Raw genomic sequence first — 19,089 nt, 5'->3', positions numbered from 1 at the left:
AGGGGAGACTGAATTTGTAGGCAGCATGGTCACGGTAGACCTCGCTGAGAAGGGGCATGAAGGTGGAGGTAGAGGGTTTAGACAAGTGGATATGTAGAGGAGAAGGCTTCTGAGCAGACTAAGCAATGCACAGAAAGGTCCCAAGGCAAGAGCAGGCCCAGCGCATTCAAGGGACAAGAAAGACGTCCGTGTGGCTGCGGTTCAGTGAGCAAATTAAGGAGGCAGGGGAGGGGCGCAGGTCGTGCATGGCTTTGCAGCTGTTGTCAGAACTCTGCTTTTCTTCTGAGTGAAATGGGAGGATTGGAGCAAAGAAGTGGTGTGGTCTGCCTTATGTTGTAAAAAGACAGCCCTGGCTGACACACTGGGACCAGACTGGGGTGGGGGCTGAGCTGGAAACAGGGAGACCTGTAGTAGTGCAGGTGAGAGATGATGGCATCGTGGACCATCTCGGTGGTAGCACTGGAGATGCTGAGGAGGGGCCACATTCTGGGCACAGTTTGATGGCCTTAGAGCCAGCAGAATTTCCTGGTGCAAAATGTGAGAGGGGAATAAAGAACGGTGCCGAGGATTTCGGCTTGAGCAGCTGAAGGATGCAATTGACGTTAACTGAGATGGGGAAGATGCAGGTGGGGCAGGTCCAGAGGAAAAGATCAGAGCTTCGATTTTAGAAATGTGGAGGCCAGGAGCGGTGCTCATTAACTGGAATCCCAGCATTTTGGGAGGCCGAGGTGGGTGGATCACTTGAGGTCAGGAGTTTGAGACCAGGCTGGCTGACATGGTGAAACTCCGTCTCTACTAAAAATACAAAAAATTAGCCGAGCATGGTGGTGGCACCTGTAGTCCCAGCTACTCAGGAGGCTGAGGCAGGAGAATCACGTGAACCCAAGAGGCGGAGCTTGCAGTGAGCTGAGATCACGCCACTGCACTCCAGCCTGGGCGACAGAGCCAGGCTCCTTTCCATCTCAAAAAGAAAAAAAAAAGAAAGAAATGTTGAATGTGAGGTATGTATTTCATCAACATCCAAGTGGAGAGATTAAGAATTGAAATGAATACACAGTATACACTAATAATAATAGCTGTATATAAGGCTGGGCACAGTGGCTCATGTCTGTAATCCCAGCACTTTGCGAGTCTGAGGCAGGAGGACTGCTTGAGCTCAGAAGATCGAGACCAACCTGATCAACATGGTAAAGCCCCTTTTTTACAAAAAAAAGTACAAAAATTAGCCAGCTGTGGTCCCAGCTCCTCAGGAGGCTGAGGTGGGAGGATCACTGGAGCCTGGGAGGTGGAGGCTGCAGTGAGCCATGGTCGCACCACTGCACTGCAGTTTGGGTGAGAGTGAGAGCCTGTCTCAATTTTAAAAAATAAATCGTTGTATCTAAGAGGTGGGATTATAGAAAAGTTTTTCTTTCTCCTCTTCCCACTTCTTACTTTGCTTGGTCTTTGGAATATTTCAAAATTTTGAAATCATAAACAAGTTTTACTTTTATTTTAAATTTATTTATTTATGAGACAGAGTCTTGCCCTTTTGCCCAGGCTGGGGTGCAGTGGTAGGATCTTGGGTCACTGCAACCTCTGCCTCCCGGGTTCAAGTGATTCTCCCGTCTCAGCCTCCTGGGTAGCTGGGATTACAGGCACCTGCCACCACACCCAGCTAATTTTCGTGTTTTTAGTAGAGACGGGGTTTCACCATGTTGGCCAGGCTAGTCTCAAACTCCTGACCTCGTGATCCACCGGCCTTGGCCTCCCAAAGTGCTGGGATTACAGGCGTGAGCCACTGAGACTGGCCAAGTTTTACTTTTATAATAAAAAGTAAACCATATTAATTTTTTTAAAAAATAATAGCATGTAAGTTATAACATACAAGAGGAATAATTTAGGCTTGTGTCCAGAACTTGAAATTTAAATTTAGGCCAATTCCACATTCTCTGCGATCCCACCGCAGGCCAGACACTCTGCTAGTTCAGGGGATACTGAGATGAACAAAGGTGGTCCCTGCCCTGCCGCAGCGGGCTGTTCAACAGGCTCCAGGCCCGTCTCAGTAAATGCTATCATCAAAGTCCAAACCAAGACCTGGGGGAGTAGGAGGAGGAGGAGGTAGCAGTGAGACTATACACAATCCCTGTACTATAAAAACGGCGAAAGCATGCAGATCAATAGACAGCCTCTGGGCCACACTGAGTGAATTTTAATGCAGGATGGAAGCACACAGATGGGTGATCAGGTCTCTCTTTACTGAAACACAGAACATGTGCCAAGGTGAGTCCAAGGACACCTCTGGGAACAGGTGAAGCCCCTTCCCACACATACGCTCCGGTGGATGTGAGCGAGGGTCCTGTTGCCACATCTGGGGTCAGGGGCTTGGACCTGCTGCCCTTCATGGGAACCTTCTGGGTACCTCTCAGCACAGTAACACAGCTGCAGTCTGTCGGTGGAGGCCCGGGCTAGGGGCAGCACCCTCTTCTGGCACACGGCACATGCCTGGCTGCAGCTGATGTCCGTTAGCCTCTCCTGACACGCAGTAAGGAGACCTGGAAGTGAGGCGCGTGGGCGTGGAGTTCCCGGTGGAGCTGGAGAGCAAGAGAGCCAGCTGTCCTTTCAGCCCATCTGGCCCATGAGCTCACCAGAGGCAGAGGACAGGAAGGGACACTGGGGCAGAGTGCATGCGGAGGACGGCAACCCTTCCTGGGCCTCCTACAATGCTGGACACAGGCTGGTGCCTCACACACATTATGTCATCTAAACCTCACAGCAACCTTATAAAGCAGGTGTTACGATCCTCATTTTATAAGGGATGAAAGTCTCATAGAATAACTTATCCAAGATCACACAGTTGGGAACTAGAAGTCACACCCAGATCTAGCTGGTTCCTAAGCTCATTGTCTAATCCCTGAGCCCAAACTGTTGGGCTGTCCCCGGACGAGAACTGATGCCCAACCCCACGTGGCCTGGTGCCTGCGCCTCAGCTGCCTGACCTGCTCCTGATCTCCCGGTTTCTTTCCGATTCCTGAAATCATTTCTGGTTTGGGGGCTTAGACCTGAGATTCAAAACTGGCTTCCCGGCCGGGTGCAGTGGCTCATGCCAATAATCCCAGTGCTTTGGGAAGCAGAGGCAGGTGGGTCACCTGAGGTCAGGAGTTCGAGACCAGCCTGACCAACATGGAGAAACCCCATCTCTACTAAAAATACAAAAATTAGCCAGGAGTGGTAGTGTGCACCTGTAATCCCAGCTACTAGGGAGGTTGAGGCAGGAGAATTGCTTGAATCCGGGAGGTGGAGGTTGCAGTGAGCCGAGATCATGCCATTGTGCTCCAGCCTGGACGACAGAGCGAGAATCCGTCTCAAGAAAAATAAAAGAAAAGAAAAGAAAAAGAGAAAGAAAAAGAAAAAGAAAAACAAAACTGGCTTCCCAGCAGGGCGCAATGACTCAACGCCTGTAATCCCAGCACTTTGGGAGGCTGAGGTGGGTGGATCACGAGATCAAGAGTTCAAGACTAGCCTGGCCAAGATGCTGAAACCTGAAACTCCATCTCTACTAAAAATACAAAAATTAGTCAGGTATGGTGGTGCGGGCCTGTAATCCCAGCTACTCAGAAGGTTGAGGCAGAAGAGTGGCTTGAACCTGGGAGGCGGAGGTTGTGGTGAGCCAAGATTGCACCACTGCACTCCAGCTTGGGCGACAGAGTGAGACTCAGTCTCAGAAAACAAAACCAAACAAAACAAAAGGAACTGGCTTCCCTCTCCCACACGGATTCACACTCGCTACTTTGATTATCACGTCCCGGGGGCATCTGTCACTTATTTGGCCATTGGGTATCGAGCCCCCGTGCCATGTTGAGGGAACTCCTTACAGCGGGAGTCACGATGGGCCTCGCTGCTGCTGAGAGAACTCCAAGGATGCAGACATCCCTTCTTCCCGTCCCCTGGCACCTGGCTGGGGGCTCATGGGAGTACAAGGGCTAAGCTTGGCCTATCAAATGTTCCTACTCAGGACTTTGGCTCTGGAGCAAAAAGTCCAGTGAGACAAAAAGGCAGCGAGAACCTATGTGAATGTGTGTGCAGGCCACGTGATGCCCCTTGGCTGTGGCAGCATCCAATAGTGACTGACCAGCAAGAGGGACAGTGTCCCAGCCAGCCTGATCCCACTCTCTGGCCCCCAGAGCTCCTGGGGGCCCTCCTGCCTATTTTCCAAGCCTGCTGTCCTGGCATTGCTTTGATTCTATGCAGTCTGGGACGCTGCCAACAAATCCCCCTTTTACTTACGACAGACAGAGGTTTTCTTTCACCTGCAACAAAGGATCCCACTCTCCACGGACATATCTTGCTTCCCTCTGCTAAGGGCAATCATTCCACCTGTCCAGCCTGGCTATGAACTCTACACCTGGCATAAAACCCCCAGCCAGCATCTCTGCCAGGTTTACCCTTGCAAGGGATGACAGGAGGCCTGAGCCACTTTTCAGCAGTGTGGCACCCATTGACTGTGAGAGGTGCTGAATGCAAGCTTCAGGTATTAGCAAGGGCACTGTCAAAGAGGCAATCCACATTAGACTGTGCACTGGGCCTGTTTTCACGGTTACATCTGTGAGCAGAGCTTAGACACTTCCCATCATGCCCCATCTGCTACTTTGTACCACACATTAGGAGAACAACCCACCCCTCAGTGAGGCCAGGCCTGTGACATCTGCACTGAGCTGACCCAGTCTAACCTCCAACAAGCCACACCATCCCCATCCTCAAAACCCTGACCCTGGAACTTTACCATTGGAAGTTCTGTCCAGTGGGTTTTAGGAGAATTTTCCCAACTTGTACAAATACATCCCAATCATGGTCCTCATCTAGAGTATACATCTCTGGGGTTTTTTCTGCCTAGCCTCCCTATTTTCTTGGGGCTCATCCTTCCTCTATGGGATCCTGACTGGGTTGTCAGTCATGGTGACCCTTGCAGGCCACGGAGACCTGCGCTTCCCCGGATGACATGAAAATTTGGGGAGGGGGGCCGGACGCGGTGGCTCATGTCTGTAATCCCAGCACTTTGGGAGGCCAAGACGGGTGGATCACGAGGTCAGGAGATTGAGACTATCCTGGCTAACACGGTGAAACCCCGTCTCTACTAAAAAAAATACATAAAAATTAGTCGGGCGTGGTGGCGGGTGCCTGTAGTCCCAGCTACTTGGGAGGCTGAGGCAGGAGAATGGCGTGAACCCAGGAAGCGGAGCTTGCAGTGAGCTGAGATCGCGCCACTGCACTCCAGCCTGGGCGACAGAGCGAGACTTCATCTCAAAAAACAAAAAGAAAGAAAGAAAAAGAAAAAAGAAAAGAAAATTTGGGGAGATGGAAGTCCCTTGTGAATCTATGGCTAACAAGGCTGCCTTTTCATACATATGAAGAAAGACTCTGAAGAATGAAGGGAGTAGAGCTAAGACAGGGAGAGAAAGAGAAAGTCCCCGTGATGGCGTTGGAGCTGCTGGATCCAGCCGTATTGAAGCTGAAGAGACACTTCTAGGTTTCTCAGACCTTGCCTTTTTTTTTTTTTTTTTTTTTTGGCATAAACTGCTCTGACTTGGGTTTCTGCCACTTGCAACCAAGAGTCCGACCTACCCTCCCATCAATATCACTGACCTTTGCCTCAGGGGCCAGAAGGCCAAGCTTCCAAGGACCAGAAGAAACTGGGGGCTCCAGGAGTCACATGTTTACCTTGCAGAGAAGGAAATGAAGAACTCGGAGAAGGCAGGCAGAAGCAAAGCCAGGCAGAAATCCTCAGATTCAGCATCTAATTCTCCACAAGAAACGAGACTCCCTTCCAAGTGCGGTAGCTGCTTTTCTGTGTCCTGCGGGTCTTCCCTGCAGCCCCTGCGAACCTCACCCCTTCCTCTACTCCCCTGGCCCGGAAAGTGCCCACTCACCTGCTGCATCAGGCTTTCTGCCACTCTGGGGTCAGTGAGGTCTTCCAGGGAAGCCACACTCAGCCGCAGGAGGAGGAAACCTCCATTTTCACCTGCAAATGGAGAACAGTAAGATGAAAATCAGGGCTGGGCGCAGTGGCTCACACCTGTCATCCCAGCACTTTGGGAGGCTGAGGCAGGTGGATCACCTGAGATCGGGAGTTTGAGACCAGCCTGACAACATGGAGAAATCCCGTCTTTACTAAAAACACAAAATGAGCCGGGCATGGTGGTGCGTGCCTGTAATCCCAGCTACTCAGGAGGCTGAGGCAGGAGAATCGCCTGAACCTGGGAGGCGGAGGTTGTGGTGATCTGAGATCGCAGCACTACACTCCAACCTGGGCAACAAGAGCGAAACTCTGTCTCAAAAAAAAAAAAAAAAAAAAGAGGAGGATGACATAGTCACATATATTTGCTTCCGTATGTACATTTCATGTGCAGAAAATTACACACAAGAGACAATCTCATGGGTTACATGTGTGGAGAGAGCTGGGTGGGGGCACAGCCAGGGGAGAAAGACATTTTATGGTGAACCTTTTTGTACCTTTCCATTTCAAATCATATGAATGTCTTATCTAATCAACAAATAATAAAGTATTTTTCTTTCCAGGGAAAAGAAGGAGCGATCAGACTGTCACTGTGTCTATGTAGAAAGGAAAGACATGAGACTCCATTTTGAAAAAGACCTGTACTTTAAACAAGCTTTGCTGAGATGTTGTTAATTTGTAACTTTGCCCCAACTTTGAGCTCACAAAAACATGTGTTGTATGGAATCAAGGTTTAAGGGATCTAGGGCTGTGCAGGACGTGCCTTATTAACAAAATGTTTACAAGCAGTATACTTGGTAAAAGTCATCACCATTCTCTAGTCTCAATAAACCAGGGGCACAATGCACCGTGGAAAGCCGCAGGGACCTCTGCCCTTGAAAGCCAGGTATTGTCCAAGGTTTCTCCCCATGTGATAGTCTGAAATATGGCCTCGTGGGATGAGAAAGACCTGACCGTCCCCCAGCCTGACACCCGTAAAGGGTCTGTGCTGAGGTGGATTAGTAAAAGAGGAGAACCTCTTGCAGTTGAGATAGAGGAGGGCCACTGTCTCCTGCCTGCCCCTGGGAACTGAATGTCTCGGTATAAAACCCGATTGTACATTTGTTCAATTCTGAGACAGGAGAAAAACCGCCCTGTGGCGGGAGGTGAGACATGTTTGCAGCAATGCTGCTTTATTATTCTTTACTCTGCTGAGATGTTTGGGTGGAGAGAAACATAAATCTGCCCTACGTGCACATCCAGGCATAGTATCTTCCCTTGAACTTAATTATGACACAGATTCTTTTGCTCACATGTTTTTTGCTGACCTTCTCCTTATTATCACCCTGCTCTCCTACTACATTCCTTTTTGCTAAAATAATGAAAATAATAATCAATAAAAACTGAGAAAACTCAGAGACTGGTGCCGGTGCAGGTCCTTGGTATGCTGAGCGCCGGTCCCCTGGGCCCACTGTTGTTTCTCTATACTTTGTCTCTGTGCCTTATTTCTTTTCTCAGTCTCTCATCCCACCCGACTAGAAATACCCACAGGTGTGGAGGGGCAGGCCACCCCTTCACTTTCCAGGGCAGTTTAGCTACCATCTTTAACCCTGTCAGATGGGGTCGTGTTACCCACCTCCTAAGGCTGTTTTGAAGGTTAAATAGAGGAGATAACATATGCAAAGCTGGTGGCGCACTGCCTGGCATCAGATAACATATGCAAAGCTGGTGGTACACTGCCTGGCATCAGATAACATATGCAAAGCTGGTGGCACACTGCCTGGCACCGGAGAGAACGTTCTGCTGGGGTCAGTGCTTACTGGGTGTGAAACATGTTTATATCACCCCTGCCTATAATACGAAAGATATTCAATAATATCTTTATGTATTGAGCGGTTGTGATTAATATTTGTATTCCCACCTCCCCCAGAAAGGTGATAACAAGCTGCGGATACGCAGAGATGAGGCCCAAGGGCAGAGTGACAGGAAGTGGAGGTGGAGGCTACAGGCTGACCAGAAGCTGGACTGACCAAGCAGCCTCCGACAATGAACTTCTCCCCTGAGAAGTCCCTGTTGCCTCAGAGATGTAGCTTTAAACTCCCAAGCCTTCGCCGTATTTATTTTATCTTACCTTTTTTTTTGAGACGGAGTTTCACTCCGTCTCAGCTCACTGCAACCTCCACCTCCTGGGTTCAAGTGATTCTCCTGCCTCAGTCTCCCAAGTAGCTGGGATTACAGGCGCCCACCACTGCGCCCAGCTAATTTTCATATTTTTAGTAGAGATGGGGTTTCACCATGTTGGTCAGCCTGGTCTCGAACTCCTGACCTCAGGTGATCCGCCCGCCTCTGCCTCCCAAAGTGCTGGGATTACAGGCATAAGCCACCGCTCCCAGCCTGTATTAATTTATTTTAAGTCACTATCTATGGCATAAATCCCAGGAAATGCATCCAGCAGGCCCCAATTTCATGGGGTCCGAGCCCGTCAGAGAGCAGCAGCTTGGGCCTGATGCCTGCCTGCTGCTCCTCTGTGTGGCTATGGCTGGAATAGAAGCTTCCAGAGCTGCTCAACAGTGCACTTCACAGAAGGTCAGAGCTGGACAGGACTTCAGTGCCCATTCCAACCCTCTCCAAATACAGGTGGAGAAACTGAGGCCCAGAGAGGGAGAGGGACTTGCCCAAGGTCACTCGGGTTGTTACAGGCAGAGCCGAGACCGCAAACCATTTCTCCGGACTTCCATCCCCACCCCTTTCCATACACAACCCTCCATCTGCCTTTTCCTGATTTCGCCAAGAACCACTAGAAGATCACGAAGAGGCAACATCAGGAGCAGGCTCTGAGTAGGCTCCAGATCCTTCCTTCCTCTCCACTCCTCAAGTGTGGAGACGTCCTGGAAACTCCTCATCCCAAATCCCCGAAGATCACCAGCAGGAGCCACTTACCTGCACTCACGTCTGTGGTCGGCCTCGTCCGGGCAGTGGTGGGCGTGGCTGTTGGGGGCTTCATCGTGGTCTTCGCTGAGGTTGTGGTCTTGGCTAAGGTGCTGTTCGTCCCTCGGCTGCTGTTGGTTGTAGTCGGAGGGACAGAAGGAAGAGGGTCCCTGCTGGTGGGGAAGGGCCCCTTGGTTGTGCTGTCCATGGTCGGCGTCTCTGAAGGGGTGAAGTTCTTGAGGGCGGCTTCCGAGGGGCTGTAGGAGGAAGCAGAGCTCCCAGCAAAGGAAGTTGTTTTGCCCACTGCTGACCCAGCCTCTATGGAGACCGGAGCTGCTCCTGAGTCTTTCACGTAACTTGGTGTCTCAACAGAGACGGCTGAGGTTTCTTCCAGGCGATTCCTGCTAACTGTGACCAGAGCTCCACTGAGGGTCGTGGCCCTGGGTGCTGTCACTTCTCTTTCTGTGGCGCTGTTAGTGGGGAGTGGGGTCCCAACCGTGGCATCAGGTGCAGCTGACTCTGTGGTGCCGGCTGTGGACAGGGTCTCGGCAGAGGCTGTGACCTCAGTGATGTGTGGTTTTGCTTCAGTGGAGTCAGGCAGAGCTGGTGGATCGGAGGTGGACGAGGCCTTCACCCCTTCCGTGGGGATGTGATCTGTGTCTGAGGCCCCAGGGATGCTGGAAGTCGTTGTTTCTATTTCTGTGATGCTGCAATTGATAACCTCAATGTGGGTGATGGTCACCAGGGCTTCAGCAAGGAGAGTGACGTCAGATCCCAGGGACCATGATGGGGTGATGACTGGATGGGGGCCGTCGGAAGAGGCGCCGCTCTCTGAGGCCTGTGACGGGGTGATGACTGGATGGGGGCCATCGGAAGAGGCGCTGCTCTCTGAGGACAGGCCCTTAGCTTCTGTGGAGGTGTGAGCCAATGTCAATATGTCCATTGTGAGTGTCTTTGCCTCTTCAGAGCTGTCATCGGTGCAAAGGGTGTCAAAGATGGCTTTCTCGGGATCACTGCCTGTGATGGTCTGAACTGTGGTCATTCCAGCTCCCTCGGGGCTGCCACTGGTGGCTGATGTCTCCATGGAGGTGGCGATCAGCACCATGAAGTTGGGAGATGTTTTTGTGAAACTCCTGGTCTCTCTTGCAGGGGAAATTCTCTTGGCTCCCCTGGTCTCTGCTTCTGGAATGGGGCCGGCTGGGGTTGAGGCCCTAGAAGAGGTCTCAGTGCTCAGCGTTTGAGTTTCCAGAGCAGCGTGGCCCGGTGCTGGAGTCATAGCGGGCACTTCTGTGTCGTCCGTTGTCATCGCAGTGTCTGCTCTGCGGGTGCTGGGGCCTGTGTTGGTTAAGACTGACTTGGTGAGCCTGGGTTCCAGTGGACTTCACACAAGCTATTGCGTTTACACCCTGGGCACTTCTGGGAGGAGGGTGGGGCGGGGGAGTGCCGTTACCTCATTTTTCATCTACATAAGCGAACAAGAAGGAGGCAGTCCTGGGAAACCCAGGCCTGTGTGGCAGCCATGGAGCTGGGGTTGCCATGGCTGGTGTCCTCTAAAGCCCTGACAACTCACTTGGGGCCAGCAAGCCCCAGGATCTGCTGGCTATCGGCTTGCGTCTTTAAGAGGGGATGTGTGGGGCCAGCGTCCACCTTCCAGGGTAAGCCAAGAAGGCAGACCAGTGTCCAGGACTCGCAGAGCTTTCTGAACCTCTGTCCCCTTCCCCGGATACTTTTCTCATCCAACACATACTTCCCCATGGAAGTAAAAACCCTTAAAAGACGAGAAAGGCCTATGATTTTGCCTTTCAGGGTAGCTGGGTGGATCGAGGCAGGGGAACCTCCAGAGACAGGGTGGGCAGTGCTGCTGCCAAAGCGAGGGAGCCGGCAGAGTCCTTGGGGCTCCGGCAAGGGAAAGAGGGCACCCCCCACCCTGCCGAGGCCCCTCCTGAATGAGGGCTGAGAACTGCAGGGTTGGAGCCTGGGAACCATAGAAACCGTGGCCAGGCATTTTCCACGGGACACCGGGAGCCAGCTGAGGCAACACCTAGCTTTTCAGAGAGCGGCTGCCGGCACTTCTGCCTGGAGCAGAGGCCTGTTCCCTTGACTGGCCCTGAGGTGGGAGGAATGGGAGGCCCCGAGGGAGGCTACGGTGGGATATCTTCCCCAGAGACAGGGTCTTGCTCTGTTGCCCAGGCAGGTCTTGAATTCCTGGGCTCAAGCGATCCTCCTGCCTCAGCCTCTTGAGTAGTTTACTACAAGATCTTTTCTGGCCTGAGAAAGGGGGCCTCCCCTGTCTAGAGGGAGATCGGGCTCTCCCTGTGAGTGGGCCAAGGAGCCTCTTGGAGAGGGTTTCTAGATTTAGCAAATAAAAATACAGGGCACTCGGTTAAATTTGAACTTGCATTTCAGATAAACGATGAATAACTTTTTAGCATGAGTATTTCTCATGCAATATTGGCTACGTACTTACACTTAAAAAAAAATTGTTACCTGAAATGCAAATGTAACTGGATGCCCTGTGTTTTATCTGGTAATCCCAGTCTTGGAAGGAAAAGGATCAAATACAAACCCCCTAATTCTCTGAGCCTTCTTGGTCCAGCCCACACAACTGGAAGCCCAAAGGTGGCGCTCTTGGAGTCTGACCTCCCCTGGCACAGGGTTTGAGATGGTCTTTACCCGGCTCCACTGGTCCAAAAGTAGCCCATAGACCCAAAAGAGGCCTAGCACCTCTCCCCAGGGCGTCAGGATGGGGCCCCAGGTCCCCAGCTGGTTGTCCTGTGGACCTCAGGGAATGACGAGGCAGGAGTCAAGAGCCTCGGTTGCAGCTCCCGCTGTGCCGCCCACGACCGGCTCTGGGGTCAGATGATCTGCTGGTTCAAATCCTGACTCGGCCTCCTACTAGCCAGGCCAGTCTCTAGACCCCTCCCAGCCTCCATGCCCTCACCTGAGAAAACAGGGTCACAATTCCTGCCTTGCCAACGTGGTGAGGACCAGCGGAGAAGGTGAAAGGGCTTATATTCCAAAGCCCACAAGGTAAGCATCCCTCCCCATGGAGTCCTCTCCCGGGCCCCTGGAAAGCACGCATAGTTGATCTGACTATAGTGAGGAGTGCGGGCTGCACCCCCAGGCAGTGTAGGCGAGTCCCGGGCACCCACTCTCATCCCTGGTCCCCAGCTGCACACACAAATCTCACTTTTGCAGGAACTGTTCGTCTGCCTTCATAATACAGTTTCTTCTCCCCACTTCAAGCCTGAGATCATTTCTCTGAGCCTTCTTGGTCCAGCCCACACAGCTGGAAGCCCAGAGTGGTGCCCTTGGAGCCTGACTTCCCCTGGCACATTTTCCGGCTTATCCAGGAGCCCCGGGGTGTCCTTTCTGCTGTGAAACCTCCTCATGCTCCCCAAGCCCACAGCCTCTCGGGTCCAGGGGGGTCTTCTCAAATACAGCAAATCCCGGCCCAGCCCCTCGGTAGCTCTGGAACACTGCGGCTCTCCTGGTACAATCTTCAAATCTGGTGGAGAGGAAAGCGTGTGGACTTGGGACCCTGAGTTGGAGAATCTGCTCTCTGCCCTGTGACCCTGGCCAAGTCTCTCAGCTCCAAGCCTGCATTTCCGCACCTGTAAGGTGGAGCTAACGGGACACGTGCAGCGCAGACCAGGCCACGGTGAGCACAGGCAGGAGGCCACGGGGTGCAGTGCTCAGGCCTGTGGGGAGTCAGATCCTGGCTCCGAGGAGTTGTTACTGGATGCCCAGAAGCACAGTGGCCTCACCCTTAAAGCAGTGGAGGTGGGGGGTGGTAAGAACAGGGCGGATCTTGCAGGGCCGTTGTGAGGATTAAAAATATAATGTATAATGATGCGTCAAAGTAGGTTCCTCAGTCCTAACAAATGTGCCACTCTGGTGGGGGACGTTGATGATGGGGGAGGCTGTGAGTGGTGGGGATGGGAACTCCAGACTCTCCACTGCAGCTTTTTTTTTTTTTTTTTTTTTTGAAACAGAGTTTCACTTTTGTTGCCCGGGCCAGAGTGCAATGGTGCGATCTCAGCTCACTGCAAACTCCACCTCCCAGGTTCAAGCAATTCTCCTGCCTCAGCCTCCCGAGTAGCTGGGATTACAGGCACCTGCTACCACCCCCGGCTAATTTTGTATTTTTAGTAGAGACGGGGGTTTCTCCATGTTGGTCAGGCTGGTCTCGAACTCCCAACCTCAGGTGATCTGCCCACCTCGGCCTCCCAAAATGCTGGGATTACAGGTGTGAGCCACCGCGCCCGGCCTCTCCACTCGAGGTTTAGAGCGAGCATAGAACTGCTCTAAAAATAAATAAATAAATCCTTTTCTATTTTTTAATGTATGTGATGAGTTTGGCACAACTCCTATTAGTGACAGGTCAGGGTTCATTCCCATCTTTCACAAAAGCCCTGCCTGTCAGCATCCACCCTTCCCAAGCAGTTTGTGGCAGTTGCACTTTTCACACGAAATCTGTATTTTGAAGGAAATCCATGGTAGGTAATAAACTGGGAGGAGTCAGAATCTTGTTAAGCCACATTCTTCAGCTTTCTGCACAATGATCACCAGCTGGCACCTCCCTGCAACCCCCCCCCCCCTCCCCGCTCCGTGCCCCACTTACTGTCCCATGTTCATAAAGACAAACTCTCAGCCACCCCTTACGATGGCAGCGTCATAGTTGATTAGTGTGTCCTGCAGCGCCAGGCACGCTTACACTCACACACACCGTCATGGTTGATTAGTGTGTACTGCAGCGCCAGGCACACTTACACTCACTCACACCGTCATTTGCACACTCTTTATGAACAATAATAGCACTTCACAGGTAGCACTGTGGTTCATTATAATCAACCCGAGAGAGCCTGCCCTTGCCCATGAATGGCGGCTCATACTGAAATTCACTCCCAGAGCCCCACTAGGGGAGAGGCCCACCAGGCCCTTCTAGGCCTCCTTACCTGCAGAGCTCCCAGAGACCCCAACCTCCCAGCAGAAGAAGAAAAGGGGCAGAGCCAGACCCCAGAGAGAGCCCATCCTAGCCGGCCACCGCTGCTCCACAGAACTGCTGGCTGTCTCTTGCGGGTACCTTTTCCTGTTTCCTCAAACCAGGGAGGAGGGGCAGCCTCCTGCCCAGGTGTGTGACCAGGTGATCACAAATGTGCAGGCTGAGGGCTGGCAGGTTGAGGCTGTCAGCAAGCTGACCCCCTTGCCTTCCTTGCCCGGTAAACACTCCACTGAAATTTGATTTGAAGATATGGAATCACTAGCTTTTTTTTTTTTTTGAGATGGAGTCTTGCTCTGTCACCCAGGCTGGAGTGTACAGTAATGAGATCTCAGCTCAATGAAACCTCTTCCTCCCGGGATCAAACAATTCTCCTGCCTCGGCCTCTGGAGTAGCTGGGATTACAGGCGCGCACCACCACGCCCGGCTAATTTTTGTATTTTTAGTAGAGATGGGGTTTCACCATGTTGGCCAGGCTAGTCTCGAACTCCTGACCTCAGGTGATCTACCCACCTCAGCCTCCCAAAGTGCTGGGAGTACAGGCGTGAGCCACTGCACCCAGCCAAGTGCTTTTATTTTCTTAAGCCAATTAATTAGAGCTCTTTTATATATTTTCAGTAGCAAAACACTGTGTACAAAACAACACATAAATACATAGATGTATTAGGTATGCTGAGAGAAGTTCATCTTATAGATTCATAAAGAGCTTTTTTCTTACACCTTCAAATTCTTTTTTACTTTTTTTTTTTTTTTTTTTTTTGAGACAGAGTCTCACTCTGTTGCCCAGGCTGGAGTGCAATGGCTTGATCTCGACTCACTGCAACCTCTGCCTCCTGGCTTCAAGTGGTTCTCCTGCCTCAGCTTCCTGAGTAGCTGGGATTATAGGCACCTGCCACCCCACCTGGCTAATTGTTTTTGTATTTTTAGTAGAGATGGGGTTTCACCATGTTGGCCAGGATGATTTTGAATCCCTGACCTCAAGAGATCTTTGCGGCTCAGCCTCCCAAATGCTAGGATTACAGACGTGAGCCACCGTGCCCAGCCACACCTTCGAATTCTTGATAACCTGTTTTACTACTCTAAGCAGTTGTCAGCTAAATAGCCTTGAATTTGCATTTTAAGGAAACTGAGGTGAAAATCGAATAGCAAAATTTACATCACAACGTATGGAGAGAAAAAGTCTGGTGTGCTGGAGGGAAATTAAAACAGATTTAATTGCCAATTAAACATAAAATTATAGAAATTATAAAGGCCTTTTAAATATATACACACACACAAAGATCCTATAGCTTTTACTTCAGAAATTTAGCCATGAAAGCTGGGCGCGGTGACTCACGCCTGTAATCCCAGCACCTTGGGAGGCCGAGGCGGGCAGATCATCTGAGGTCAGGAGTTGGAGACCAGCCTGACCAACATGGAGAAACCCCATCTCTACTAAAAATACAAAGAATTAGCTGGGCATGGTGGTGCATGCCTGTAATCCCAGCTACTCGGGAGGCTGAGGCAAGAGAATCGCTTGAACCAGGGAGGCAGAGGTTGCTGTGACCCAAGATCATCCCATTGTACTCCAGCCTGGGCAACAAGAGTGAAACTCTGTCAAAAAAGAAAAAAAGAAAAAAAGAAAGAAAGAAAAGAAAAAAAGAAATATCGCCATGAAATAAATACAAACTCACCAGTTTTCAAACAAAAAAACTGTCAGGTCCAAACAGTGTTTTTTATCTTAACAGAAAAATAACAGCAAATTTAAAGCAGGCAGAGAAGAAAACAGAGAAAAAAGAGGACTCAGGAACTCTATAGTTTGCAGGTCAACCTCAGGGCTCTTTTTTTTTTTTAATGTAAATGTGCACAAAGACCATATTACTTCCACTTTACATAAACTCTGGCAAGTAGAGGCACCATGAACCGTATGGAGTACTCGGCTGGGAGGAGCGAATGCCCTTTCTCTTTGGAGCTGAGAAAACTCAATCTCTCATTTACCTATGACAACAACAGTTCAGTTCCTTATGCAAATACACATAGACAAGCCAAACTGAGATTCATTTTGGGAGAAAAAGCAATAGAGAAGACCCTTTAGGATACATCTCTGAACTAGAATTAGGATCCTTAAATCACAGCTTCCTAGAAGAGAAAAAAAAAAACCCAAAAAACAGCCAAGACCATTCCCTGTAAACTGTGCTCAGCCACCCCTTCTTTGTAGTTCTCGTCTGCCATTACACACGCCAAGGTCAAATCCTCTCACAGTGCAGGGTCATCTCTGGTTCCTCCAAAGCCAAAGAGGTCAGGTCATGCCATACAGGAACACAGAGCTTTAGACCTGAGAAGAATCCGCCCATCACTCTTGAAACTCCACAAAGAAAACAGAGCACCCTGGAAGGGGTGAGTGGCCCCTTTGTTCCAAATCCTTTAAAGGGGCTCGAGTCATTGGAAGCCTTCTCTAGATTTTTTTGGTACCGCAGATGGCAAAGGCAGGAGGAGGTATAGGGAGGAAGAAAAGTAAGTGAAAGAGCATTTGTTGTTTTTTTGTTTGTTTGTTTTTTAAGACAGAAAGCAAACACAGAAACCAAGCACATGACTTGTTGGTTTTTTTGGTTTAGTTTTCTCCTCTTTTGCAGCTGCAAGGAATTTTAGCCAAATTAGAGAGGCTTTGTTACCCATAATTTGGAATTCTCACTTGGATTTGACCAAGTCAGGTAGAGTTGGTCAAATCTGACGAGAGAAAGACCAGAACAAACAACAACAACAAAAGCCAAATGATGTGGCCACAGACTGCTCGAACGGGAAGAAGAAATTCAGACCAGCTGATTGTTAACCTTCAGCCAAGACAAAACCTCAGTTCAGCTACTTACCTAGGGATGGGTCTCAGGCTGAAGACTGCTCTCTACCATCCTTGAAGCAGGAAAAAAACTCGAACTTGTCTTCCCTACTGGGAGCAAGCTCAAACTCCATAAAAGAGTTGCCAACCTTCCATCATCACGGACCCAGGAAATCTTGCCTTCCTTCTTGGAAGCAAATAAAACTCCAAAAGAAGGGGAGGGAGAGTTGTACATCAAATAAACTTTAGATCACGACCAAGTTTTGAGAGATCAGGGACTCTCTGGAGGGGGTGCTCCCAGACCTCAGAAAATTGTCCTGTTGGTTTGAGCCATAAGGTTAGCTCATGCTGCTACCAAGCACCAATAGATCTGTCAAAGGTCAGGGGCACCTCAACTCAGAATCCCTCCATGGTTACCAAAATGTGAACCCCCCAAATCTGAGACAGGTCTCAGTTAATTTAGAAAGTTTGTTTTTCCAAGGTTGAAGATGCACACCCGTGACACAGCCTCAGGATGTCCTGACGACATGTGCCAAGGTGGTCATACATTTTAGGGAGACATGAGACATCAATCAACATATGTAAGATGAACATTGGTTCAGTCTGGAAAAGGCAGGGCAACGCCAAGCAAACGTGGGACAACTCGCAGCCAGGAGAAAGCTTCCAGGTCACAGGTGGGTGAGAGACAAAGGTAGCATTCTTTTGAGTTTCTGATGGGCCTTTCCAAAGAAGGCAATCAGATATGCATCTATCTCAGTGAGCAGGGGGTGATTTTGAATAGAATGGGGGCAGGTTGGCCCTAAGCCATTCCCAGCTTGACTTTCCCCTTTAGCTTAGTGATTTTGGGGGCCCAAGATTTATTTTCCTTTCACAAAACCATAAACATAATAAATAAGTGAATTATAGAAAGGTGAAAACTATGGAAAAAAAAAGAAAAACAGGGAGAAAGAATCCTGAGCACTGACATGGAGAGTGCAGGGTGCCAGTTGCAGTACTAAATAGCAGGGGGGAGGGCAGGTGCCAGCTGCAGTACTAAATACCCTGGTGGGGGGAGGACAGGTGCCAGCTGCAGTGCTAAATAGCAGGGGGGAGGGCAGGTGCCAGCTGCAGTACTAAATACTGGCATGGGGAGGGCAGGTGCCAGCTGCAGTACTGAATACTGGCGTGGGGAGGGCAGGTGCCAGCTGCAGTACTAAATACTGGTGTGGGGAGGGCAGGTACAAGTTGCAGTACTAAATAGCGGGGGGCAGATTTTTACATGGGGAGGGCAGGGTGCCAGTTGCAGTACTAAATAGCAGGGGGGAGATTTTTACGTGGGGAGGGCAGGTGCCAGCTGTAGTACTAAATAGCAGGGGGGAGATTTTTACGTGGGGAGGGCAGGTGCCAGCTGTAGTACTAAATAGCAGGGGGGAGATTTTTACATGGGGAGGGCAGGGTGCCAGTTGCAGTACTAAATAGCAGGGGGGAGATTTTTACTTTGGGAGGGCAGGTGCCAGCTGCAGTACTAAATAGCGGGGGGAGATTTTTACATGGGGAGGGCAGGTGCCAGCTGCAGTACTAAATAGCAGGGGGGAGATTTTTACATGGGGAGGGCAGGTGCCAGCTGCAGTACTAAATACTGGTGTGGGGAGGGCAGGGTGCCAGCTGCAGTATTAAATAGCAGGGGGGAAATTTTTACGTGGGGAGTGCAGGGTGCCAGCTGCAGTACTAAATAGCAGGGGGGAGGGCAGGTGCCAGCTGCAGTACTAAATACCCTGGTGTGGGGAGGACAGGTGCCAGCTGCAGTGCTAAATAGCAGGGGGGAGGGCAGGTGCCAGCTGCAGTACTAAATACTGGCATGGGGAGGGCAGGTGCCAGCTGCAGTACTGAATACTGGCGTGGGGAGGGCAGGTGCCAGCTGCAGTACTAAATACTGGCATGGGGAGGGCAGGGTGCCAGCTGCAGTACTAAATACTGGCGTGGGGAGGGCAGGTGCCAGCTGCAGTACTAAATACTGGCATGGGGAGGGCAGGGTGCCAGCTGCAGTACTAAATACTGGCGTGGGGAGGGCAGGTGCAAGCTGCAGTACTAAATAGCGGGGGGCAGATTTTTACATGGGGAGGGCAGGGTGCCAGCTGTAGTACTAAATAGCAGGGGGGAGATTTTTACGTGGGGAGGGCAGGTGCCAGCTGTAGTACTGAATAGCAGGGGGGAGATTTTTACATGGGGAGGGCAGGGTGCCAGTTGCAGTACTAAATAGCAGGGGGGAGATTTTTACTTTGGGAGGGCAGGTGCCAGCTGCAGTACTAAATAGCGGGGGGGAGATTTTTATGTGGGGAGGGCAGGTGCCAGCTGCAGTACTAAATACTGGTGTGGGGAGGGCAGGGTGCCAGCTGCAGT

General features: G+C 50.8%; 1 protein-coding gene across 4 annotated transcripts in view; it reads right to left on the bottom strand.

Annotated features, from left to right (window-relative positions):
* Positions 1–2,065: 2,065 nt before the first annotated feature.
* LOC101148034 (mucin-20) overlaps positions 2,066–19,089 on the bottom strand; it is a 30,757-nt gene continuing 13,733 nt past the window's right edge. For 2 of the 4 annotated variants that reach the window (XR_010133038.1, XR_010133039.1), the window contains 3 exons: positions 8,909–10,231; positions 5,620–5,995; positions 2,493–2,570 (listed from right to left, as the gene is read on the bottom strand). Coding sequence is in view for 1 of the 4 variants with exons in the window: in XM_004038246.5 (XP_004038294.5) it covers positions 2,502–2,570; positions 5,904–5,995; positions 8,909–10,231; positions 13,855–13,930 (1,560 nt within the window). In the remaining 3 variants the exon portion in view is untranslated. Of the gene's footprint in view, positions 2,571–5,619; positions 5,996–8,908; positions 10,232–13,854; positions 14,373–19,089 lie in introns of those variants that run through there. The other 2 variants (XM_004038246.5, XR_010133037.1) reach the window with 2 other exon arrangements.

The sequence above is a fragment of the Gorilla gorilla genome, chromosome 2 (genome assembly GCF_029281585.2).
Source record: "Gorilla gorilla gorilla isolate KB3781 chromosome 2, NHGRI_mGorGor1-v2.1_pri, whole genome shotgun sequence".
NCBI lineage: Eukaryota > Metazoa > Chordata > Mammalia > Primates > Hominidae > Gorilla > Gorilla gorilla.
This window is presented reverse-complemented; position numbering and strand designations above follow the sequence as displayed.